Genomic DNA, 27,965 nt, shown 5'->3' with positions numbered 1-27,965 from the left:
GCAGGTGAACATTGAAGCCTTCTGCATGGTAGGCTGCAGCTTCCAGAGAACGGACCACATCGATGTCCCTCATGAGGGAAGCATTACTTTCTTCCAGCAGTCTCTGTCGGATCGCCCTCGATCACACGCCTCGCACATAAGCATCTCAGATGAGTCGCTCCACTTACACAGCAGTCACCCCAGTCTCGGCCATGCACCGGCACACCAGTTCATGCAGTGCCCCAAGGTAAGCCTCTACTGTCTCACCCGGTTGTTATAGCCGGATGCTAAGCAGAAACCTGGAATAGAGTACATTCGCTGGAGGCTGGTAAATGTTTTCTAGGATGGCCATCGTCAGTTCGCACTCTGTACAGTCACAAGAATGCAAGCGGGACCAGTTTTGTGTGCAGTATCATGAGTCTCTTTTGGTCTCAGTTGACCTCAGCCTGAGTGTGGATTATTGCCCTGATCGCATGCTTCCAGATCTCAAAGTGGGTGGGAGCTTCCAGGCGTTGGGAGTCGATATCCAGCTTCTCTATGCTGAGAAACTTCTCTTTAAAGTTAAGCTAATTATACTGTGGTGCGTTGCAGTGTGAACAAACAAGCACAAACTATGAAGGCTGTACTACAAGCTTTAATTAGCTTAAAACTTGCACACAAGGATCCGTATCCCCTCTGTCTCCGTGTGCTCTACTCCTGCCCAAGGGCTGGCGTGAGCCTCTATAGGGGGCTGGTGGAACCAGCATCCCAGGTTACCTCCCTGCAGGTACAGTGGGTTTCCCCCTGAAGTAGGCAGTGCAGGTGTGTGGACAGGTGCAAGCAGTCACAGACAATCCAGTGGTTGTATTACCACATACACCAAGCAGTAAAGGAAACACAAGGAGACAAAAGCATCATGCTGCCATCAGATCAGATTCTGCTTTGCATCAATGCTGTGTGTTTAGAATTGGGTATGAGTAATGTCCAGCCACAGCAAAGAGAAATTAAAATCCATTGGGCACTTACCAGTGGCAAGATCTCTTACAAGTATTGTTGCAAGGGATATGGATGGGAACTTTGGATAGCAGGGTATTCCAAGAAACTAATCAATCATCTGAGCACATCAGTAGTTTGTTTTACTGTGATATCACTGGCACTTCAGTGTAGCTGTTGACTTGTAATCTCATCCACCAGTGAATACTGAGGGATTATCAGTCCTGGTATAGAACATTAGTAACGCAAGTGCTCTCAAAAACTAAGTATGTGCAGCAATGGAAAACCTACACTTACATTAGATTGTCTGTCCTGTACTAATCTATGATGTGAGAATTATTGTTGACTTTCTTTGAATAGAGCATGTCTGTCACATCAATTATGCAAACAATAAAATGTTCTTAATGTCTCCAGCTTCTGCGGAAGATAGAATTGCAAAATTTAATTTTCACTAGGCACAATGACAGTCACTGGTAATGTTGACTTGTCTTGTTCTGAGGTTTGCTGCAAGAGATTATTAATTTTAATGAGGATCTCCAGAAGCATATTTCACACTGAAGCTCATACTGGACAATGGGTCCCTGAATATACTGGGACATATTTTCTGCAGAGAGCCCCTGTCATTCTACTGTTCTTGCAGCTTGTCCCATTCTGTGCAGTCTCTGACCTTTCACCTCTGATCATAAATGATCTATGTTTAAGAGGACTTACTTTATGCAAGAGCAACATAAATTCCTTCAGCATCTGATACATCAGTTCCTCCAGACTTCTGCAACTTGGATCAACTCTGGAGAGCATTGGTGCGCTGTGGTGCAGCAAGCAGACACAAAAACACAGAAAAGACTTCTAAAGGCTTTAATCCATTAAAAATCTGTCCACCAGTTTTATTCTTGATGGCTCCACGAGTGACTGGCCTGGGAGGGGCTGGCTCAGGTTTTGACAGCCGGCCAGGTGGAGTCAGCCCCTTAGGTGGTCTTCCTCCAGAAGTCGCCCCTGCAGTAGGCTGGTGGTCATGTCACCACATCACCAATAGACTAGCAAGAAATTTTCTGAAAAAATTAACCTCAAGGTGGTTTTAAACAGTTCTTATTCTTCCTGAACTGATGGTTAGCCTAGCAAGGTTAAGAGAGAATTTCTATATTTTATTAAGACAGAGAAGGAGTCCAACTAGGCCTATTGATCCCAGGCCAGCATTCACATCAATTCCATCACTCTAATGCCCCCACTTATTTCTGTGTAATCTAATAATATTTTCCATTGCCCATCAGCCCGCACTGCCTGATTCTCTTGACATAGACTTTCTGAAGAGGTATCCAATGAGCGTATTAACTAGAATACCTTTGGAAAATGTGTGCACTGAGGGAAAACCCATGGTTGCAGGGAGAATGTAAAAATTCAGGCAGACAGCACCTGAGGTCAGGATGTATCTGAACCATTAAAGCTGTGAGACAGCAGCTCTTCTAGGTCTATTACTACACAACTCCATTGCTGACTAGAATATTAAGCTTCGAGATGGCAGCGCTGGTATCAAGTCAGCATCACATTCTGACAATAGGATTCCTTGCCTATTCTGCAGATTTTTAAGAATTCGGGTGACTTATATTCATGCAAAATGCCATTCATGAGATTAGTGCCAGATGTATGTGATGGTTTCTTGGATCTCTCACTTATCTAATAACTCCCCCAAAAATTGGTGCAACCAAGTTAACTTTTGCTCACTGATCAAAATGTAGTGATAGTACATTCCTGCCTGCCTATTTTATTTTTCTCACCAGAGGTATGTTGCAGAAAATGAAACTAGCTGCCTGTTCTGTGATTCTCTCATCCTAGCTGTAACTTCTGTTCATGATATTGCAATGTTAGTTAGCATCCATGCATTTCCATGTTCAACATCAATACTAAACGGAGTGTTAATCTAAAGTAAAATTCTGTGTTTAATCTGGAGGATGAAGATAATGTCCTGCGAGTTAGATTTGACATTGAATGAAATATAACCTAGGATTTCTATGCACTTTCAAGCGTCTATTGAGCATGGATTTTTTTTCCTTACTCATCAAAAAATGACTTTTTACTTCTTTTAGAGAGTCCCAATCGTGCATGTGAAGTATCAACAAACTTGTCACTGGGCAGTGTAGAATTCCAGCCAGAGACCAAGGAACTCATTTTCATATATTTCTACCTGCCTGAAACTAAAAATGCAGCTTCCACCTGGCAACTGATAATTGCAGACATTTTCTATGGATGCAGAGTGTCTCCAAAATTTTTGATTGTTGCACATTTTTCCCCTTTTGATTACAAGAAAAAGGACCAGGTTTTTTTTTCATGATTTAAGATTCAAGCTTCCTTTTATTATCACATAATAATACAAAAACTTTAGTGTACATGATATATTCCAACATTTTCCTGTCATAAGGCAAACAAAGAGTCACCATTAACATTACCCAGCATTGCTCTGATACTTGGTTTCCATGAGCCAGTTGCCAGCAGCCCGCAGCATGTGTAGGTCCTTCAGCCACAGACCCACTCGCTGGACTGGTGCCATGGTCACCTTCCAGTTCACAGGCTTCTCCTTCTCAATGAAGGGTGGGCGCCTTCTCCCTTTTCTGGTGCCCTACGGCAGTCCACTATTCCCCTTGTGGAATGCTGCCCAGCACAGGTGCCACCATCTTGGGCAGGGGCTTCATTGGTTGCAGGGTGGTTAAAAAAGTACTGTCGGCTCCTCAAACTGACCATTTAAAGCCTTCATCGAGCAGCCAGCTTCACTGGGCAGGTGGATGCTGCGGAGCAGTGCTGTGTCTTCGCTCCCCGCTCTACTGCGTCTGCACCAGTGGCAGTGTTGCTCTTACAGCAGCTCCGGATGTGCCATCATTATTATATGATAATATATATTAAAATATATTATTCCTTTTTAAACCTAAATTTCAGTTTTCAATTCAAAATCAGTAACAATTAATTATTATCTAATGAAGTTACCAATAAATTGAAAATCTGATCAACTGTTCATGCTATCAATGGTTTTAATTTTGTTTTTTTTGTATTTTTGAAGTGTAAACTGTAATTACATTAAGTCCCTGGCAAAGTAACATATTTTAATCTGCATTAATCTTAGATTTCATCGTCACATCTTTTCAGCACTGTTTCTTTATTTTTATGAGCACTATTTCTTGCAGATATTGATCTAATTCAGAATGCTAAGTTAGTTTGGAGCAATGCAAATGAGAGCAACCCCTTTCCATTTGTCATTCTATGCTTGGCCTTCCAAAAATGACGTGCAAATGATCAAATGATTCTGGTATTTCCTTATATCTGGTGAATCCATGGAGTTCGGCAGATGGAATGTCTAATACCAACAAAGGTTTGTCCTGATGACTAATTTTGCAAATTGCATTCATGTTTTTTTTTATATTTTCTCATGCACATTTACAATAAGACCTTAAAATTCCATAAGAGTTTGATCAGTCACCTGCTGGAATTACAAAGGGATACTGGTAATATAAACAAAAATTAGGGGTACTGATAACATCAATCCATGCCAACAGCTTTTTTTGACATATATGCCTGGTCCTTCTCAAATTTGAACTTGGTATCAAATTAGTCAATGATTAAGGTATAACTGATTGATTCTTACACAATTGCCCAATTCAGAAACTTTGGGTGAAATTTTTACTGAAAAAAAACCAGACTGGGCTGAATGTTAAAATTTAAAAATTTACATAGAATGCAGATTAGCCATGCCACCAATTTAACTTAATTTGCAGAAAGTTGATGCAGCAGTTAAAGAGAAGTGATAATTTATACAATGTTTCTTTTGGGGTCAGAGATGCATAATGCCAACTAGATTGTCTAATATTTTCTGCCACCTCTTGGACTGCTAGATGGCCTCGGTACCAAGAATCTCGACCCACATTTGGACTACCCTTTTGGGATTGAATTCTGGACTTCACCTGCCCACTGCCTCCATTAATCAATCTGGAACCTGAACCTTGAAATCAGTCTCAAGAATTGATAAAAGGTTTCATCCTGCTCCTGTGCCATCACTGAGCCAGCTGTAGATCTTCTAGTTACTCCTGAACTACAGATTCCTTCACTGTGTTACCTATCTGAAAATCAGCTAAACCAGATAAACAGTTTGGTTTCTGGACAGAACAAAGCTGGCAATCCTGTAGGTGATAATTATTAATATGGATTGTTATCCACTCAAAAATCTGACCCAAAAAATAGAGTCATAGAGCTCCACAGCACGGAAGCAGGCCTTCAGCCAACTGGCCCTTTCCACCCAAAACTTTCCTATCCATGTGCCTGACTAAATATTTTCTGAGCAATACAATTGTCCCTGTTTCTACCATTTCCATTGGCAGCCCACTCCCCTATGTGTGAAGAAGATACTCCTGAGGTCCTTTTTCAGTCTTTCCCCTTTCACCTTAATTATATCCCCACCCTGGGAACTAGGGTATTACTATTTGCTTAATCTATGCCTCTCATGACTTTGTTAATGTCCATTAGGTCCCCCCGCAGCACCATGGGAAAAGGTATAGCCTGTTCAGCTTCTCCTTATAACTCAAGATGTCCAGTCTCAGTAACATTTTCATGAATCTTTTCTGGACCCATTCCAACTTAATGACATCCAGCTGAGATCTGACCAACATCTTGTACAGTTGCAACATTACATCTCTGCTCCTATATTCAGTGCAACACCCAAAAGTGCTGGAAAAACTCAGCAGATCCCATAGCATCCATATAAAGTAAATGATAATTAATGTTTCGAGCCTGAGCCTTTCATCAGGAATAAGAAAAGAAAACAGACAGGCACCTGAATAAGAAGGTGGGTGAGGGAGAGGAGGAAGGAAGGGAAAGGCTAACAGATAATAGGTCAGGAAGGAAGGAAGTTATCACATGATCACAGAGCACTTTTGAGCATTCCACTTAATGCCAGCATATGCAGATTTTCTTGTTTAACCCCATTTTGTAAAATCTAACATCTTTCAACTAATAATATTAATTTATCAATATTATCTCTTTGCAGTTTATGTGTACTTTTGTGTACAAATTGACTCCTTTGTTTTTTCTACAATACAACAGTAACTACATTTTATAATGCTTTGATATCATATCATGGTAATAAATGTAAGTTATTGGTTGGATTACATATTCTGAATTCTAAGTGTGACTGTCTCAAGAATATTGGGTCTATGAGAACAGGTTCAATACTCCTAGGATGAAAATTGATAGAGTGAATTCAATTATAATGAGGACGTTTTTGGGTTGCATTAATGAAAGTAGAGTGTATTTAGATAGTATCTATTACAATAATTCAAAGAATACATACTTGACATCACATACAACCCAGAGATTCTTTTTCCTGCGGATGAGGCAGAATTGCCACTTACTAGTACTGCAAAAATACTGTACATGATGTACATTAATGGATCTTTATTAATATTAATATTTAGGTTAATGTTAATTTGTATTTCCAATAAGTAATATAGTGGGTTTGGAACAGGGTTACCTACACCCATACAATACATTCAGAAGTGAGGTCATCTTTTGGAGTCGTGACATCTGCAAGCCACGGTTATGAAGGTCACATAGTTTCCACGAAACTGGAGCTGGCAACTGTTAAAGATTCTAGTAAATGATTGCATGGTTTCCAGGAATTGAGATCGATCTCATTAATAATGTAATGTCACATGATTTTGAGATATATATTGTCAAATTTCAGTCATTTTGAGTCAGTTCAGAAGTTAAGACCCCGTGGAGTGCACAGGAGTTGGACTCCTGTGAAAGACAGGATTGAATTGCAGTAACTGGAATAGGTGTGGTTATGTGTTACTCCTAATAAAAGGGGGATACAGAAGTAAATGGATTTGGAAAGGGAGACCACTTTACAACTGCTTTTATTTTGAAAAGAAAGAGTGCAACCTCATTGAGAAAGGAAAGTCTGTGACTCTAAAGAAGATAAGAGGGAGTTGAAGATTACTAGTGTAAAAGATTAAGAAGAAATCTCTTCCTGGAAAATGGCTCAACAAGATTTGTGAGTTTGGGAAAATCTAAGAACTTTAATGTTAACAAATACTTTGATATTGTGTTTAAGTAACAGTTTAAAGAACTCAATGCTTTGCATTTGCTTTGGAATTATTTCTGAACTACAATTTTAAAAGACTTTCAAATTCAACAACATGTTTTAATACTGGACTTTAAAACTGATTTTTCAGAATTGTGTTTTAAGCTGTAATGATTTGAAATATGATCCTCCACATACAATTACGTTTGCACATAGTGGGGTTAAGTAAGAAATGTCATGTTATGATTAGTTTAATTTTTTTTAAAAACTATTATTTTGAATTTACCACTGTCTAGTGAATTTTCCATTGCTGTTCCTTTGTTAGTATTAATAAGATTTTATTAGTTTGTAACAGTACACATGTAAACAAATAAAGAATTGCAAACAGATAATAAATGTAAAGTAACTGACTGCACAATATAGAGGAAATAAAATAAAATCAATAAAGTGTAAGAGTCCTTAAATGTGTCCCTGGTTGAGTTTATTGTTGAGGAGTCTGATGGTGGAGGGGTAGCAGCTGTTCCTGAAACTCGTGGTGAGAGTCTTGTGGCACCTATACTTCTTTCCTGATGGTAGCAGTGAGAACAGTGAATTTGCTGGGTAGTGTGGATCCTTGATGTTTGCTGCTGCTCTCCAATAGCAGCATTCCCTATAGATGTTCTCGATAGTGGGGAGGGTTTTGTCTGTGATGTCCTGGGCTATGTCCACTACCTTTTGGAGGGCTTTACGCTCAGGGGTATTGATGTCCCCATACCAGACCATGATGCAGTCTGTCAGCACCCTTTCCATCACACATCTGTATAAATTTTCAAGGGTTTCTCGTATCATACCAAAGTTCCACTAAATTTTGAGGAAGTAGAGGCGCACTGACATACTTTTTTCACAATGCCATTGTTGTGTTGCGTCCAGGAAAGATTCTCCTAGATAGTGACTCCCAAGAACTTAAATTTGCTCACTGTCTCCAGTTTTGATCCCCCAATATCACTGGATTGTATACCTCTGGCTTTACCTTCCTGAAGTCAACCATCATCTCCTTGGTTTTAGTGACATTGAGTGCAAGGTTGTTATTGGTGTACCATTCAGCCAAGTTTTTGATCTCCCTTTTGTGTGCTGACTCATCACCTTTCTTTAAACAACCCACTACTGTAGTATTGTAAGTAAATTTGTAGATGGTGTTTTTGTTGAACTGAGCCACTCAGTCGTAGGTGTAAAGTGTGTAGATCAGGAGGGGCTAAGAACATAGCACTGTGGTGCTCTGGCACTGATGGAGATTGTGAAGGAGAAGTTCTTACCAATCCTCACTGATGGGGTGTTGAGTCCCAATTTTTGCAGCTTGGTGATCAGTTTTGAGGTGATGATGTTATTAAATACTGAACTAAGAGCATCTTGATGTATGCATCCAGGTGTTCCAGGGTTTTTGAAGAGCCAGTGAGATGACATCCACTTTAGACCTGTTGCTATGATAGGTGAATGTGAATGTATCCATATCACTACTCAGACAGGAGCTGATATTCTTCATCACTGTTGATGTACGTGCTACTGGTCAATACTGATTAAGGCAGGTTACTATGCTCTTCTTGTCTCCTGTATGAATGCCTGTTTGAAACAGGTGGGTACCATGCTTTGCCAGAGTGAGATGTTGAAAATATCCTTGAATACATTAGTAAGTTGGTCAATACAGATTTTAATACTCAGCCATTACTCCGTCCGGACGAGATGCCTTCCTTGGATTCACTATCTTGAAGGCTGTCCGCACTTTGTTATTGGATATTAAGCTTTGTTAATAATTGTTATAGGCAAATTTTGGTCATCAACTAACTTCAGGAGTAATACAATCCTTTCCAAAAATCGATAGGTACTGGGAAATAGCACTTCAACAATATTTCACAATAAAAGTCAGACTTCATTTTATAATAATCTCATTCAAATCTAAGAAATACATATATTTTGTGTAATGTCATTATTACTTCATTACTTCAATAGAGCAGATACTTTATTTTCATAAAGATGCAAAGATTGCAACTGAGACAAAATTTAATTCTGTTTTATTAACAAGAACAGAATCAGAATGGATAAATGATAAAGAAAATTAATATTTCTGTAGAGTGAATTATTCTTATCTTCAGTCAGTTGCAAAGTTAATCCCATGAGAGTGGCAGAGGCTACTGTTGTTAAATATCATTAACTAAGTCTGAAAACATACATTGTGCAATCAGAAAGATAAAACCAGACACAATGGGAAATGGGCTCTAAAAATGCAACCTAATTCATAGCAAATCATTGTTTCTCCTTTGAATTATACCTTTGCTCTCCTTTTTTTTCAACAATTAAGAGACTTTGCAGAATCTTTGTTCTCATAATAAATGTAATATATAGCATTAACTTTAATGGAACTATGTTACAGAATAGTACAAGACATAAGTGTTATCAAATTGTGCATTAAAGACAGGTGATCAAAGGTGACTTTCTAGCCCTAACTGTTTTAAATTGGAAGTTGTAAGAAGACTCTTTGCTTACCTGATGTTACTGAAAGGCCCACTTTGTTACCTGATGTAATGTCCTATTTAAGGTTTAAGAAAATTAGAAACAACATTAAAGATAGAAAGTTTCAATTTGTGAACATGTGGGGCCCATTCATAGAATACCATCATGATTGAAAGATTTAAGAATTTTGAATGTTCTTGAGATTCTCTGTCCGATATCTGGAAGTCACTATCTGATCCACAATTTACCTTTTATTTTACAAAGGTAACCTTGATTAGAAGGGGGGGGGGGGGGGGGGAGGGTCGATTAGATTTAGTTTTTAGGGTTTTTTTTTTCTTTTTATCAATTTTTATTTGGTTTATCTTGGCAAATATGAGTTTAACATGGTTATCATGGATCAATTCATTAACTTGTTCTTATGTAGATCAAGGAACTATCTAATGTAGTTCCATCAAAAAAAAATCTTTTTACTATGAGATGACTTGTAATGTGTTTTTCTTAAAATTTTGAATATGTTTATATGTTAAACTCAATAAAAATATTTTAAAAAGAACGAAAGTTGTAGGAACTGAATTCAATAAGGTAAAACTCGATAGCCTTAGGGTAGGGGTCAGCAGAATAAGCTGAGCTGTTATTTGTAGACAATTGAGTTTGCAAGGTTGGTCCAAAGAACATTAAAGTCATCAGTTTTGAAGTGACTAAGGAATGGAAAGGCTTTAGTTTAAAAGTGTGCTGAGGTAGATGTAGATTTGTCATCGAGGTGGAGTTGATATTGAGAGCATATGGTATCTGTAGCTCAGTCTAGGATTAGAGGCGATGCCAGGGCACAACCTAAGATGATGGCAGGGAATAATTTGGAATAAGCAGTGTGGATGATGTATAGATGACAATGGCTTTGGTATTCTCCTTGATAAAGGGCACAAATACGAAATGTTGATTATAGATCTTATCTTTGCTATATAAAGAACACTGTTTTCCATACTGAGTTTCTCTAGCATTGTGTTTTTACTTCAACCACTGTGTCTGCAGACTAGAAAACAAGGGATGTGGAGAGAGATGGTGACGAACTGCAATGAACAAATTTGTAGAATATAGCAACTTCAGGATTCATACTCTTTCAGAATTGCCCTTGAGAAGTTGGTTTTTAAATAATTTTCTAGATGTGCATAAAGTCAACTCTAGAGTTTTGAAATGATCCATCGAGTATATTGAAGAAACCCAGCAGAATTTGATCAAAAGCGCTGTTTAACCCTTTGGACTCCGTGTCATTTTCAGGGACTACCAACAAGCACATATACACCATGTCCCCGTTTTCTGGGAATGGTTTTATACCTGACCACCAGCTGGTTCATCATTTGTTCATACAGTAGTTTACTCATGGACTCAGTTAAAAATATCTGGGATAAGCCACTGATAAGCTTTCTGGTTAGATACTGAGGGCAATGAGTTGGAATTTTTAAGAGATGTTTATTGCTTTACAGTTCTGTGGCAAATTGCACTTGTTACTATCAACCCATGCTTGAATGTTGTCTAAATCCAGTTGCAAGTGAATTCAGATTGCTTCATTTTCTGATGTGTTGCAAATACTTTGTGCAACTGTTTGAAATTTGTTTCTTGGATGTGCTGAGTAAAAACTATTTTCCTGCTGAGAGTTCTAGTAAGACTTCCAACACATTGTCTAGTTGCTACTCATTCTCCCAGCCATGTTGACTTTCAGTTGGTTTGTCTAGAACCCTTGAGGTTAGCAGCAAAATCTCAGCAGTCATCACTCACTCCTTGAGCACTTTTGCAGTTTGAGATTTCAATGAATAAAGTGATAACAACAGCCAGAAAAAAAAATCAACCACTTGTACCTAGCTGCTACAAGCTATGGCTCTGCAAAGCCTATAGCACAACAGAAGTTATAGCTGCATGCAGGTTAGCTCAGAAAGAACATGCTGTTCCCAGAAAGAATGAAACAAACCCAGTTGAGTGTAGTTAACACTGAGCTTTATTGGGCTCACAGCCCTGCTTTTATTCTCAAGCTGAGGGTTGTGGTCAAAACCCTCTCAGCACTGATTGGTGTGTTTGTGATTTGCTTTCCCTGATAAGCCAGTTAAAGTTCTTTTGGTTGTGGCCAATTGGAGGGCAGCGCTGCGGGCCTCATGCAGCCTACTGGATCATTGCATTCGCCCTTCATTTTGTGAGGTCCTGTGGGGGAGCTGCGACGGGCCGCCACACGACCCTGCCCCCACCCCAGAACCGGTGATTGGAATGTTATTATTCTTGGAAGGCTGGCCTCTTTTGCAGGGGGTGAGGGGAAGGGTGGTCAATCGGCTGTGCGATATCCAAATGGGCTAGTTTTAACATTTCCCAGGTATGTGTAGGGAGAGATCAGTGTTATTTACTGAATGATATTGAGATCATTATTAATATTAAACAACAGAATTATATTTGCAACCCTCCAATCCTGCAGCATCACACCCTCCTCCAGTGATCGTTGAAAAATCACTTTCAGAGCCCCCACTATATTATTGACCTCCCTTAACATCCTGGGGAAAATTCCATTAGGACCAGGAGACTTATCCATCGTTATTGACCCTAGAAGCTCCAAGACCCTCTCTTTACTAATCCCTCTTCTTTCCATAACTAAGCCATTTGCCTCACTTATCTCATATAGTCCAATGTCCCTTTCCCTCGTGAATAAAGATGAGAAAAAAAAATCATTCAATATCTCCTCTATCTCATATAGTTCTTCACATAGTCCACCATTCCCATTTTCCAGTGGACCTACTCTATCCTTAACCCTCCTTTTACTGTTCACGTATCGTTCACTTTCACCTTATTAGCTATGGACACCTCATCCCTTCTTTTTGCCTTTCTAATTTCCCTCTTAAGGTTCTTTCTGCAATCTAAGTAATGATCATGTATCTCATCAATCTTTTGTTTCTTATATTTATCCCGAACCAACTTCCTAATTTTTCTAGAAAACCACTGCTCCCTTGAACTTTTGGTCTTGCCTTTCGGCTGGACTGGAACATAAAGATCCTGCACTCTGTAAGGTAAAACATCATGAGATGGGAATGTGTAAGGAGTTACCCTGCCCTGTACAGGGCTGTAACAAGATGTAAATGCATCCTTGTACTTACAAGATAAGAGAGACATTGATGGATTGAGAGGCAGGAAGCTAGCAGGGAAAGGATAGCAACAGTTTTAGTCATTGGACAAGTAATGATATGATGATGTTCTAAGCATGTATCCAAGGGTATAAAAAAATCACCATTTTGCTGATAACGGCAGAATGCATTCTCCGACTAACATGTTTAGTCGCAAGTGTTACAATCCGGTAATAAAGAACAAAGAACCCTGATTTCGACTCAGTCTGGTGTTTGTCTCACTCATTCATGAACAAAGCAGACCTAACAACTCTCAAAATATTACCTTTAAATACCCTCCAATTTTCCTCTACATCCTTTCGGGCAAAAAGATCAACCCACACAACTCTGCAAATCCCTTCTAATTTCTTCAAATCTGGCCTTCCCCCAGACAAAGACCTTCAACTTCGGACCTGACCTATCCCTTTTCATAATTAAGCAAAGATAATTCCTCATGCTCTGACATCCCAAAGCCTTTGCAGAAGCTGTAAGTCAAATGACACAAGTGCAATAGAATGCTCTCCACACACCTTAAAGAATATAACATTATCCAGAATAAAGCAGACCAGTTCATTAGTTGTTCTGACACTTAAACAATTACAATTCTGTGTGAAAATGCTGGCATCCGTTGGGGAAATAAAATATACCAATTTCACCTCCTTGAAGTCAAGATACTCAGAGAAACAGGAAAAATGCAACAAAAGTTTGAAAAAAAATTCTTTGTTAAATTATTTCTGAGATTAATAATCTTACATAGAGCAGGAAATGTACTTATATTTCTGTACATGATTGGAAACAGATTGTTTAGTTTTTTGATATTAACTCTCAAATTTAGATTCCACAATCGATCGTTTGGATCTCTGTCCATTCCCATATGAAAGCCAAGTACCCTGCTATCTTTTAGCATCTCTTAAATAAATGTTCTGCCAGATGTATTAATGACTGTTGTCCTTCATCCTTTCCTGTTTAACATGCTGAGAGAATAATCAATCAAAATAATTATTGAAAGAAATGAACTCACTGCTAAACATTTGTAATACTGTGCTTAATCCAGGGTATAGTATATACTTGTGTAATAGTCAAATATTTTGGACCAATTTTTCGGGTCAAATTTGGGGAGTCAATTTTTACATGGGTCAACTTTTGAATGCAGTAAGTACCTGTGTTGTTCAAGGCATCAAGAGCTCGGACAGGAGGGCAGTCGGGGCCTTGGGAGCTCCTCTAGGTGGCCGGTTGAGGCGAGAATCCATGGTCAAGCTATCAGAAGCTCAGAAGGGCAGCCGCTCAGGGCATCAGGAGTTCAGATGGGTAGGCAGTTGGGGCCTTGGGAGCTCTGGCGAATGGATGGCCAAAGTGAGGACCCGCAATCAGGAGTTCAGATGGATGGGCAGTCGGGGTCAAAAAAGGAATGGGTCGACTTTTACATGATGTCGACGATTACACAAATATATATGGTATATTACAAAATATTATTAGTTGAAAATAATAGTACATGGAAATTGATATATTATCAATACTATCAAAGAAGAGAAATAAGCAGGCCTATATAATTTCCTCTTGGTGTTTAATAAAATTCTGTATGCATGAAGGAGATTGGGTTAGATATTTTGTCATTTACTTCCTTCATTGTTCTCAAGTGAATGTCATGTCAGACTAGAACATCTTTTTCAGAGAGTATTGTCTCATTTGTCTCTGAGCAAAAACACAACCCTGCTTCAAATGTGTGTTAATACAGGGTCAGTCATTAAACAATATGTATAATAGTTTCCATGGCATATGTATGAAATAGTATGAAAGTGTTTTGGAAGTAGTGGAATGTATTCAAGATGAAAATTTAAAAAAATGCATATGTTGGAGTTCTGAAATAAAACAGTTGATAATGGAAATGTTTTGAATTCCAGGCTGCATCTGTGGAAAAAATGAACAGAACTAACATTTCTGGATTTAAAAACAACTCAGCTGGGAGAGAACGCATGTTAGTTTAAAGTTTCAGAGAGGGTGGAGGACTTTAATGGGATAAAGTGTGTGGCTCTGATAGAGTTACTGTGGAAATAAACTATTGATTAAATAACCTGGTTGATGCATTAATGAGGGTAGTTAGAAAGAGATAGCACAAAAAATGCAATATAGGAAGCTGTAAAATACAAAGCTCTATGAACACTAAACAGGTTAAGATATTGGAGAAAGAAAAACTGAGCCAATATTAAAAAGAATTTATGGCTGACCTGTCCAATTCTGATACAGAGAACCTGTTTGCTTTAATTCTCCATTCTACCCCCACTCTACCCTCTCCCTCTGTGACCTCCTGGACTGTTACCCTTGAGGAACAATGTTTTCCCTTTGACTGGGTATGTTTCAGCCTTCCAGAATCAACGTACAATTCAACAGCTTCAACTCCCACTCTCTGTTTCTGTCGGTACTGGCCATTTGTTGACTCAGTTTTTCTCCCTATACTTGCATGTCTGATCTCCCTAAAATTTCCCTGTGGATCTGCAGTTTGAAACTTTTATGTTTCTTTATTTGTCCTGTTTCTAATTGCCATCATCATTGATTTATTTGTGTTTGCTCTCATTGATCCATGAACCAGGTCACTTCATGAACAGCTCATCCACATGAAACCCACCCTTCTCAGAAGTATTTCCTTTATTCTACTTATCTCTCCCCCACCTTCACTGCAACTATTAACTCAGTTGTTTTCTCCATTCCCTATTTCTGGTGAAGGGCCTTCAACCTGAAATATTAACTGTTTACCTTTCCACAGGCAGTGCTTGGAGGGCTCCATTTTTCCAACAAGATCTGAATCTATTCCAGATCCTCATCCAAGACCTCAAATCGATTTTCATTGTTTGACTCATAGTTTCTCATTTGGAAGACAGATGGTCATTTTTACAATAGGAGAAACAAAATTATCTGGTTAAAACTTGCCCTTGAAATAATAGCTCATGCAGGTTCTTCAGCATTCTCAGTTTCACAGCATTTTTAGGTTAATAATGGAGAAGGATAGGGCTGGGCCTAAAGTTGAGGTTCTTGATTGGATTAAGGCAAATTTCGAGAAGATGTGAAAGGATTTAGAAGGTGTGGATTGGGAACATTTATTTTCAGGGAAAGATGTTACAGATAAATGGAGGGTATTCAAAGGGGAAATTTTGAGAGTACAGAGTTGGTATGTCCCTATGAGGATTAAAGGAAAGGTTAGAAAATATAGGGAGCCTCGGTTTTCAAAGGATATTGAGAATTTGGTTCGGAGGAAGAGGGATGTGCACAACAGGGATGAGGTGCTTGAGGAACACAAGAAGTGTAAAAAAAAATCTTAAGGAAGACATTAGAAAGGCTAAAAAGAGATATGAGGCTGCTTTGTCAGGCAAGGTAAAAATAAATCGAAGGGTTTCTACAGGCACATTAAAAGAAGAGAAGGTTACTAAGAAGGTTGATGAGAGGAAGGCTGTGGATGTTGTCTACAAGGATTTTAGTAAGGCTTTTGACAAGATTCCACATAAGAGGTTAGCTAGGAAGCTTCAAGCATTAGGTATTAATAGATTCAATAATGGTTGGATGGGAGATGCCAGAGAGAAGTGGTGGAAAATTGTAAAATTGGAGGCTGGTAACTAGTGGAGTGCCTCAAGGATCAGTGCTGGGTTCATTGTTGTTTGTCATATATATTAATGATCTAGATGATAGGGTTGTAAATTGAATTAGTAAGTATGCAGATGATATGAAGATTGGTCAGGTTGTGGACAGTGAAGAAGGTTATCAAAGCTTGCAGTGGGATATAGGCCAGTTAAAAGAGTGGGCAGAAAGATGGCAGATGGAGTTTAATGCTGATAAGTGTGAGGTGCTACATTTTAATAGGACTAATCAGCAAAGGTCAAAGACATTAAATGGTAGAGAATTGAGGAGTGCAGTAGAACAAAAGGATTTAGGAATCTGGTACATAATTCACTGAAAGTTGAGTCACATGGTGAAGAAACCTTTTGGTATGTTGGGGTTCATAAATCAGAGTATTGAATACAGGAGTTGGGATGTCAAATTAAAGTTGTTCAAGGCATGGTGAGGCCAAATTTGGAATATTATGTGCAGTTTTGGTTGCCAAATTACAGGAAGGATATAAACAGAATAGAGAGAGTGCAGAGTACAAGAATATTGCCTGGGTTTCAGGGTTCGAGTTACAGGGAAAAGTTGAGCAGACTGGGATTTTATTTCTTGGAGCGTAGGAGACTGAGGGGTGATTTGATAGAGGTATTTAAAATTATGAGGGGGATAGATAGAGTCAATGTGAACAGGCTTTTTCCATTGAGAGTAAGAATCAAACAAGAGGACATGGATTGAGATTGAAGAAGGAAAAGTTGAGGGGAAACAAAAGAGGGAATTTCACTGAGAAGGTGGTGGGAGTGTGGCACGAGTTTCCGGCTGAAGTGGTAGATATGGGTTCGATTTTAATATTTAAGTAAAAGTTGGATATGTATATGGATGAGGGAGGTGTGGAGGGTTATGGGCTGGGTGCAGGTCAATGGGACTTGTTGGGAAAGGGTGTTCAGCATGGACTAGTAGGGCTGAACTGGCCTGTTTCTGTACTGTACTTGTTTTATACACACACACACACACACACACACACACACACACACACACACACACATATATATATAAAAAAATGCCAATCAAAAAAACGCTGAGAGGGCAGCTAATTTCATGCATGGAAAATCACAGATCAGTTTTACAGTGGCATTCGTATATTGTGATTAACTTCACAGTTCATATCAAACTGTGTTTGGCATCTGAAGTCAAGAACATAAACTTATTTTATAGTCTTCAAATACCACTGTGTTTCTGAATGTATTGTCATGTCCTGCAGTGTGGAACAAGGGGAAGTAACTTATTCACAATCATTCATAATATTTGAACCAATGGATGAAAATATATTTTGAGCAAATTAAAATTAAATTGGACTTTTCAGATTTAGAGTGCTAATAATTGGAACTGAATTCCTATAAAAATTGAAATTGTTCAAATAAATGAACAAGTTTGGAATTGTCTTAGGATTTCCCAACAGCAGTTTCTGTGATCTGAATTATAAAAGCAATTGGAATTGTTAGCTGTTGATCGCACATTTTTCTATGACTACATATATCAAATAGTTAAATAATGTTGAGGCTTGGGCAGATAGGCAATAAATATTATTATGATGCACAAGTGATCTTATCCACACCTGGAATATTTTTGGTCATGATTTTTACTTCATATGCTATCATGGCATGTGAGTATAGCACTATGTGGATATTAATTTCTTTCTTTTTCAATATTTTTAGTTCTTCATTGAAAAATACAGAGTTCAAAGAATACATATTAAAAGTTAAAAAAAATACATTACCCTTAGATCATACCAGTTCTTCCAAGGTACCTACATTCTGAATTAAACAAATGATATTACAGTAATATTTTATTATAAAAGCAAGATCTAAACACACAATCAAAACCGAAGCTATTTGGCAAGGAAAGGAAAAAATATTCCTACTCAAAACAATAAATTACATTATTAGTCAACATTTCTGCATTCATATCAAATCAGAGATTCTGAAAATAATTCATAACAGCTCCCCACAGTGTTTGAAATTTTAAATTCAGATTGGAAATTGACCATCTAATCTCTAAATTTAAACATGACATCACATCACATATCCATTGAGCATGAGTAGGAGGAGCAACCTCTCTCCATCTGAGCAACACTGTCCACCTAGCCATAAGAAAAGTTAAAGCTAATACATACAAATCAGTTGTGGTTAGAGTTATGCCACTCTCTCCAACAATATCAAACAAGGAAATTAAAGGATTAGGCTAAAAATTAACTTTAAAAAGTACATAAAAAGTTTGAAATACATTGCAATGATAGTGATCAAGTTTGCATTTGCTACTAGAAATTTCTTAAAGATATAGTTCCTGTTTGATTATACTTGACTGCCAGCAGGAGGCTCACAGAGAAGGGGAGACTGCTGTATGGGAGATCTGTAATAGAGTCTTGTAGCCTCATGGCAAGCCTCATGGTGGCTGCTTACATCAACTTTAAAGTAAAGAAACTTTTCCTTTATCCATGTGTTGTCTAAGAACTCAGACATATGAAAACAAGATGAAATATGGTGTCAGAAGAGGGATGAAAGAAATTGAAAGGAAATACTTTAAAAGGAAAAAATCTAGTCAGCAACTGATCAGTGAAGAGAAGCTAACAAAGTGAAAATGGAAGGATTACATCCACCAGCGATATTTCAGCTGACAGGTAATGTGGCTGAAAATTGGAATGGATTAAAACAACATTCTGGATTATATTTAGCTGCAGTCAGAGTTGACAAGAAAAGTGATAAAGTGAAAGCGTCAGTTTTCTTACATGTTGTGGGTGATGAAGCCCTGGAAATGTATAATAACTTCACATTTTCTGCTGAAGGAGACAAATTGAAATTGGAAAAAAAATAATGGAACAGTATGAGGCATACTGCATACCTAAATGTAACATTATGTTTGAGAGGCACAGATCTTTCATGTGTGTACTGAAAACGGAAGAAGGTATTGATCAGTATGTGACAGAATTAAGAAACAGAAGCAAAATGTGTGAATTTGGTGAACTGACTGACTCACTGATAAAAGACAGACTTATGTATGGTATTCTAGATAATAGTCTAGGGAAAGATTGCTAAGAGAGCAAAATCTAGACCTGGAAAAAGCCATAGCACTCTGTAGTGCTGCAGAAACTGTAAAAATGCAAACAAAAGAGCTGCTCAGTGAAACTCACTGCAATGTGGATGCAGTGAGCAAGAATGGACATAAAGCATTTTACATTAAGAGCACCAAAGTGGAAAGAGAGGCGTGGCCAGTGAACAAAAATGAAAGGAACAATCAAAAGCCATGTCATCGATGCGGTACGCAACACCTACCAAAAAAATGTCCAGCATATGGTAAAAAAATGCAATATATGCACAAAAACAACCATTACGCCTGTTGCTGCAAGAACAAAGTGTAACAAAGCAACGTTCATGCAGTAGATGAAAGGGAGATAGAAGAATTCTATGTAGTTGTTGTGACTGAAAATAAGAAAGAAAACAGAGACTGGATGTTGAGATTAAAAGTGAATGAGATATACATTTCAGTTAAATTGGATACTGGAGCACAAATTAATGTAATATCAGAGACTGATTTTAAGAAGATTAGACCCAGACCAAAGATGCATGGAACAAAAGTAAACATGACAGGATATTTAGATACCGATGTACAAGTGCAGAGAGCATATGCTAGCATTCATGGTGGTACCAAAGGATGTTCAGGCCATTCTAGGTTTAATAACCTGTGAGAAACTGAACCTGGTAAAAAGAGTCCTCACTGTGGTAAGTGAAGGAGAAAGTCTATGATGAACTCACGAAAGAGTACAATGACCTATTTCAGGATCTAGGCTGCCTTCCAGGAGAACGCAAGATCAGAGTGGACAAAAGTGTGTCACTGATAATACATCCATGCAGAAATGTTCTATTTACACTTCAAAAGCAAATAAAGGCAGACTTAGACAGGATGGAAAGCCTGCACGTGATTCAGAAGATAGTCGGTTATTTCACTCGTTGTTATGGACATAAAGAATGGAAAGCTTGGAATTTGTCTGGATCCAAGAGATCTAAACAGAGCAGTAAAGACAAAACAATTTAAGCTTCCAACGTATGAAGGAATCATGTCACAGTTTGCAAATGCAAAATTTTTCAACAAGTTGGATGCATCATCAGGATTATGGCAGTTGAAATTGGATGAAGCAAGTTCAAGACTGTGCATGTTCATAGTCCATTTGGCAGATACAGATTCCTAAGGTTACCATTCGGAATTGCCTCAGCTCCTGAAGTTTATCACAAAACTATCCATATGGTCTATGAGCACCTAGACAGAATTGATACCTCAGTGCATGACATCATAGTATGGGGAACCACAAGAATGGAGCATGATGAGAGACTAAGGAAAGTGTTGGAAGCAACATAGAAAGCAAACCTGAAGCTGAATAGAGGGAAATGCCAGTTTGGGGGTGACAGAACTAACATTCGTAGGAGATAATATTAGCAGTGAGGGCATCAGGCCAGATCCCAAAGAGTGTCCACCATTGGGAACATGCCAAGGCTGCAATGCAAAAAGGATGTACAGAGATTTAATGGAATGGTCAACTATATGGGTAAATTCATATCTAACCTCTCAGAAAAGATGGCTCCATTGAGAAGATGAACAGAAAAGAACATTGAATGGAAGTGGGATCATGACCATGAAAAGTCATGGACCGAACTAAAGAAACTGCTCACAGAGGAACCAGTTCTGAGGTTTTACGACCCAGTGAGACCCATCAAGATATCATCAGATGCATCACATAGTGGGCTCAGTGCAGTTCCTCTGCAAAAATATGACTGGCAACCCACTGTATATGCATCATGCTCAATGACAGATGTGGAGATGCAACACGCTCAAATTGAAAAGAAGCTGCTCAGCATCACATTTGTGGGAGATATTAATGGCAGTGAGGGCATCAGATCAGATTCCAGAAATGTGTCCTGCCATTTGAAACATGGGAGCTGTGAATGATTTCATCAGTTTGTGTCAAGACAAGCAATTAATGTAGAGACTGACCATATTGCATTGTTCCAAAAACCAATAAATGAATGTCCACTTAGAATACAAAGAATGACGACTAGGCTGCAACACTATACACTGAATGTGGTGTACACTCCAGGTAAGATAATTTACACAGCAGACATATTGTCTAGAGCTGTTGACATGAGATAGCCCGCAAACATCAAAATGGATGAAGACGTGAATGCCTTCGTGGACATGATCACAAGTGCACTGCCCATATCAGATGCAAAAATGGAGCTCATAAAATCAGAGACAAACAAAAATGAAACACTAAGAAAACTGAGGAAAAAAAATCTTGGATGGATGATTCAACATGAAGCAGGATTGCTCACCTTACGTTACAGAGTACTTGAACTGCAGGGCGGAACTTAGAGAATTTGTAAGCATCATCTACAAAGGAAGTAAAATCCTTATCCCAAAGAGTCTGAGAAAAGAGATGCTAAAAAGGATCCATGGTGGACATCTCGAAATCGAAAAGTGTAAGAAAAGAGCTCGACCGGTGATGTACTTGCCAAAAATCAACAATATCAAGCAAGCAATCCTGCAGAACCATTAAAGCAACACCCAGCACCAAACAGACCTTAGAAGAAGGTAGGTGCTGACCTATTTGAATATCAAGGGAAGGACTATCTTGTAGTCACAGACTATTACTTTCTGTATCTGGAGGTGTGTAAATTGAACACCACCACTGCAGATATTGTAATAACAGGTATGAAAGCCATATACTCCAGATATAGCGAGGCAAGCAAGGTCTTCACAGATAATGGACCCCAGTTTTGCAATTTAAAGTTCTGAGTTTGCCAAAGAGTGGGACTTTGTACACACCATGTCAAGTCCGCATTTTCCACAGTCGAATGGTTTAGTGGAAAAATCAGTACAGACAGTGAAAAGGCTGATGAACAAGGCAAAAGACAGTGGAACGAACTTCTACCTGAGCATGCTAGTATACCACACAACACCATTTGAGTGTGGCATGTCACCTGCACAACTCCTTATGGGATGTAAGCTAGGATCAAACCTACCCATTTAGGAGAACCTCCTAAAAGCAAAAGAGGGGAAACAGTGAGGAAGTTCAAAGAACAACAGAAAGAAAAGCAAAAGTATTACTTTGACAGAAGAACAAAAAACCTACCAGAACTCTATACTGGTAACCAAGTAAGGCTAAAAGACAAAACAAACTTATGGACCCAGAAGGAAACTGTCCTTAGTGAAGTCCAACCAAGATCATACACCATTCAGGCAGATGAAGATGCTGTTCTGGGAAGAAATCGTTGAGATCTTCAAATGGGACCAACCACAGTAGATGGAAAGATGGATACTATTGAACAACCTAATTGCACATCTGAGAAGGCATTGTCTGAGGCAACAACTCAGATTCAAGGACAATCAATCAGGAGATTGTCAAGACATGTGAATCCTCCTAAGACACTTATTGAGCAAATTTAATGTTTCCTGTTATAGAATGAAATAGTGCTATCTTATTCACTCTTCAAGTTTTAGTATATGTAAATATGAACACACAAAACAAGTTTTAAAAAGTTAACAATGTTAATGAAAATGTATGTTCCTGGTGTTAAAGTTAAAATTACAGTTATTCAAAGAAAACATGTTAGTTAAATATAAGCTACTTTTGTTTTAAGAAAGGGAGATGCAATGATATTGATCATGTTTGCATTTGCTACTAGCAATGTCTTAAGGATATAGTTCCTGTTTGATTATACTTGGTTGCCAGCAAGAGGCTCACACAGAAGGGGAGACTGCTGTACAAGAGATCTGTAATGGAGGCTTGCAAGTATCAAGGCAAGCCTCATGGTGGCTGTTTACATCAACTTTAAAGTAAGTAACCTTTTCCTTCATCCATGTGTTGTCCCAGAACTCACACATATGAAAGCAAGGTGATACAAACATCATTCCAGTATTTATCAAGGCTCTTGCATGTCTTAAACCTATGAATTAATAAAGCATCTCCATTGATGCTTCTATCAAAACAAGGAGGTACATCTGCATATAAATGAGATAATTTGACTTTGGACATGTGAACTCTATGGACTACTTTAAATTGTAGGAGGGAATGGTGAGCACATAATGATGAGGTATTAACCAATTTGAAAATTGCATTCCAAGTTTCTTCAGAGATTAAAAGCTATAGGTCCTGTTCCCAGACTTTTTAAATTTTATCTGAAGGACCCTCTCTTATTCCCAACAACATGCCATAAATGTTAGATATTTAACTGTTATATAAATTCTCATCAGTGTTCATAGGGAATATATTTGATTGGGATTGCAAAAAATCCTTTAATCTGTAAATAACAAAAAATAATGAGCATTTGGTAATTTATATTTAACTGATAGTAGTTCAACAAAAGCAAGACTTCCTTCAATAAACAAATCTTTAAAACATTTAATGACTAATCTATACCATTTTTAAAAGCTACATCAATCATGGAAGGTTTAAATAATTAGAAATAATTAGGAAAAGTAGGACTAGAAAGAAAAAATCTCAGTGAATTAAAATGTTTTCTAAATTGTATCCAGGTCCTCAAAGTATGTTTAACCATTGGGTTGTCAGTTCCTTTATTTAAAGATATGGGAAGTGAGGATCTGAGAAGGGAAATAATAGAAAATTTTGTGACAGGATTAGATTCTGAAGAGACCCATATTGAACAGTCTTCACGGTTAATATAATTTTGAGCAAAATGTAAGATTTTGTATATTGACTTCCCAATAATAGAATCTAAAGTTTGATAAGGCTAAACCTTCATTCTTTTTAAGATTTTGTAAATTGATTTTTTTAGACAAGGATGTTTATTTTTCCATATATAAGATTGAGTGAAGGGAATAAAAAAATGACTTAGGAATAAAAACAGACAAAGCCTGAAAAAGGAATATAAATTCAGGTAATATATTCATTTTAATAGAGTTGATTTAGTCAACCAATGATAAAGGAAGGGGCAATCAGTTTGATAATGACTCTCTCACATTTGATTAAAATGAGAAAATCTTCTTTGAATAAGTTTATATAGTTTTTAGTGATTGTTACACCAAAATAGGTAAATTGATTTCTTACAATTTTAAAGGGAAGTTTAGTATTTATCAGTGCCCAATTATTCAAAGAAAAAAGTTCACTCTTATGCAGATTTAACATTATAACCTTAAAATTGACTAAAATGAGAAATTAAAGAAAACAGAAGGAAATTAAGTCTCAGGATAAGAAATAAATAGCAATAAATCATCAGCATAAAGTGAAACTTTGTGGACTGTGCCCTTCCTTAAAATATCAGGAATATCATTAGATTCTCAAAAAAGCGATAGCATAATGTTCAAAAGCCAGGACAAAAGCAATGGACTTAGAGGGCATCCTTGTCTGCTTCCATGCTGAATTCTAAATGGTTTAGGTCTGAAAATTAGTAAGAACGCAGGCAGAAAGTAATATATATATATTAAATTTTTCTGAAAACCTAAATAAATAATTCCATTCTACCTGATCAAAACCCTTCTCCACATCTAGGGATATCACATATTCCAAAACCTCCTTAGAAGGGGATTATATAATATTTAATAAATAGTGTATATTGAAATAGAAAATAGCAATTTTTAATAAATCCAGTCTGATTATTAGATATAATAAATGGCAAAATATTTTCAAGTCTACAGGCCAAAACTTTCGATTTAATTTTAGTATCATTTTTTTTCTTTCTTACCTCTGACAATATTCTATGCATTATCGTTTATTGGATTTAAAATTCAGGATTATTGCTACTGTATCATATGTTATTATTTGTAAATCTGCAAAGGTTTCATTACAATTGATTTACTACTTTTTTGTTTGTTTTTCTGATAAAACTCAATAAAAATCATTTCAAATGTAAGAATTTTAGTGTCAACATTGAGTAGAGAAATTGGCCTGTATGAAGAGCAGTTGACTGGATTTTTATTATTTTTTTAAGAATTAATGAGATGAATGCCTCGTAAAAAGACTGTGGCAACTTGCCCAGTTTAAAAGATTTTTTTTTAAAAACAGAACATAGGTGAGCTTTAACTACTGAGGAAAAAGCCCTATAAAATTTTTCAGAAAATCCATCAGAAGCTGGTGTCTTCCTAGAATGTAATGGACATACAGCCTCAGCAATTCTTCATATGAAATAGGTTGATCCAATATCTTCTGGATATCAGCAGATAATACAGGAATATTCAATTGATTTAAAAATTATTCATTACACTATTATCCTTGGAAGAGTTAGAGCTATATAGTACAGGATAAATTCCTTAAAGTTATCATAACACCATTACTATTACAAATTTCTTTGATTTGTCATTTAGCGACTAAAGCTTTTAATTGATTAGCTATATTGTTTAGCTAATAGTTTACCTGTTTTATCTCCATGAATATAGAATTGACTTTTTGCTTTTAAAAGTTGACTTTCAAATGGATACATTGGAAGAAGCTCATATTTAGTTTACATTTAAATGCACCATTTATATAAAGCAGGGTCTGGAATTAAAGTATACCTATAATCTATTTGTTTCAGTTGATTAGCTAAATCTGTTTTCTCTTGGTTAGCCTTTTTCCTAATGCTTGCAATATAAGAGATCATTTGTCCCTTAATAAAAGCCTTAGAAGTGTCTCAAACAATAAGACTGGAGGTTTCTTTCTCAGTGTATGTTTTCTTTCAAAATAAAGTGTAATTTCTTTCTCCAAGAACTTTAAAAATTCCTATCACATAGTAGGGTTGAATTAAAACAGCAATGTCTATTTATTTGGGGATGTCCAGGAAAGTTTAAAGATAGTTACACAGGAAAGTGGTCAGAAATAACTATACTTTTGTATTCACAAGATCAAATTGATGGGATCATTTGACTATCAATTTAAAAAAAGGTCAATTCGCAATTATGTATGATGATGGTAAGAAAAAATGAATATTCCCTATCTTTTGGATGAAAAAAAACACTGGACATCAATAATACCACATTTTAATAAAATAGATTGAATGAATAAAGCTGATTTATTCAAAGTGGCTGGTTTAGGAGACAAATGATCTAAAACTGGGTCTAACCAACAGTTAATGTCTTTGCCCATCACTAATAAATAAAGACTGAAATCAGGAAGAATGAAAAAAAACATTTTAAAAATCCAGTGTATTAAATATTCAGGGCATAAAAGTTAGCAAACACCACAAATTTATTATACAATTTTCCTGTCACAATAACAAAGCAACCATTTGTGTCTGAGGCAACATTATGTTTGTTATGAACTAACAACCCTTTTAATTATTTTTGGGACTAAAGGGACTTTGTTAACAATAACATAGGAACAGCAATGGAAAATTCACCAGACCATGGCAAATTCAAAATAATATTTTTTAAATTAAACTATTAACAACATAACATTACTTACTTATCTTTAAACATACTTAACTCTAAACTTAACCCCACTATGCACAAATGTAAATGTAGGTCTGTGCACATATAATTAAAGTCCCACTCTGAAAAGTCCATTTTAAAAGTTCAGCATTATTTTAGTATTGTTTGAAGGTCTTAAATTCTTAATTCAGAAATAATTATAAAGCACTTTTAAACATCATATCTTCAAGTCTCTTTACTCATAATGGCAATTTTTTCCATGATGAAGTCACAAAGCAGACAAGGGTTAAATGAAGTGGCCAAACACAAAAATAGACCAAATAGAAATCTGTCCTCTTTTCTAAAGAGACAGCGAAATGGTCTTCCATATTTTCCCAAGAGTAACTCACAACAGCACCACTTCTGACCTTATCTCTGTTCAAGAGCCTTAAGTGGTTTTGATTAAAAACAGATAGCTTCCTTCAGCAGTTTTTGAATAATTAAGACCCACTTGAATTCCATTAGCTCTGTCTGTCAAAAATGCTGCCACTCCAAGAATGAACACTCTTCTCTGAGTAAAATGGTGTATCTGTAAATGTGCTGTGACCTGTGTGTATAAAATGTAAATGTGTGGTCTTTGTGCCGCTGTAACCGCCCAAACTAACTTACTAAGAATAAATCTACAATACTTAATCTCTACAATTTACTTAACTAAAGCATTTTTAGATGTGAGAAATATAGGTTAATATTAAATTAAAGTTTAACATAAATGCATTATATGTTGAACAAAGGGAATTGTATGATTTATAAAAATCGATACCCCTCTGGATTTGCCCTGAAGTGATGAATGAAAATGCAGTCCTTTTCATCTTCTAAAAAGACTTATGTTATCACTATTATGCATATGTGTTTCTAGCAAAAATATAGTTGGGTCCTTAAGTTTTTTTTAGCATAAAGAAACATCGTACTTAATTTTACAGGATGATTCAATCCTTTGATGTTAAAAATAAGCAACTGAATTACTTGTTCCATTTTAACTCTTCAAAGAATAAGAAGCTAAAAAATAGGGAACTTACATCAAACATATTAAGAAAGCATCAAAAGTGAAGGAGCTGAAAACAGGTGTGATTAAACCAAGCCAAAACAACTTCAAAAGATATATTAAAATCCCTCCCTCCATCTACGCCAGAAATCTGACCAAAATACAGTGAGAAGCTAATTAATTTACCCATCCTCTAAAAAATTTCCTGCTGGCAAAACTCCAATATTATAATGAAACCTCGAGTGTGTTCAAAATGAGACAAAACAAAGCTAGTGCAGTTAATGCCAAGAACAGAAGCTGATATAGCCACTATGTT

General features: G+C 37.0%; 1 protein-coding gene across 1 annotated transcript in view; it reads left to right on the top strand.

The window, feature by feature from the left end:
• Positions 1 to 323: 323 nt before the first annotated feature.
• The window catches only part of calcr (calcitonin receptor), a 175,226-nt gene continuing 147,584 nt past the window's right edge, over positions 324 to 27,965 (top strand). The window contains exon 1 of the mRNA XM_069929191.1: positions 324 to 470. Coding sequence (XP_069785292.1) covers positions 324 to 470 — 147 coding nt within the window. The remainder of the gene's footprint in view (positions 471 to 27,965) is intronic.

This window comes from Narcine bancroftii, chromosome 1, assembly GCF_036971445.1.
Source record: "Narcine bancroftii isolate sNarBan1 chromosome 1, sNarBan1.hap1, whole genome shotgun sequence".
Taxonomy (NCBI): domain Eukaryota; kingdom Metazoa; phylum Chordata; class Chondrichthyes; order Torpediniformes; family Narcinidae; genus Narcine; species Narcine bancroftii.
This window is presented reverse-complemented; position numbering and strand designations above follow the sequence as displayed.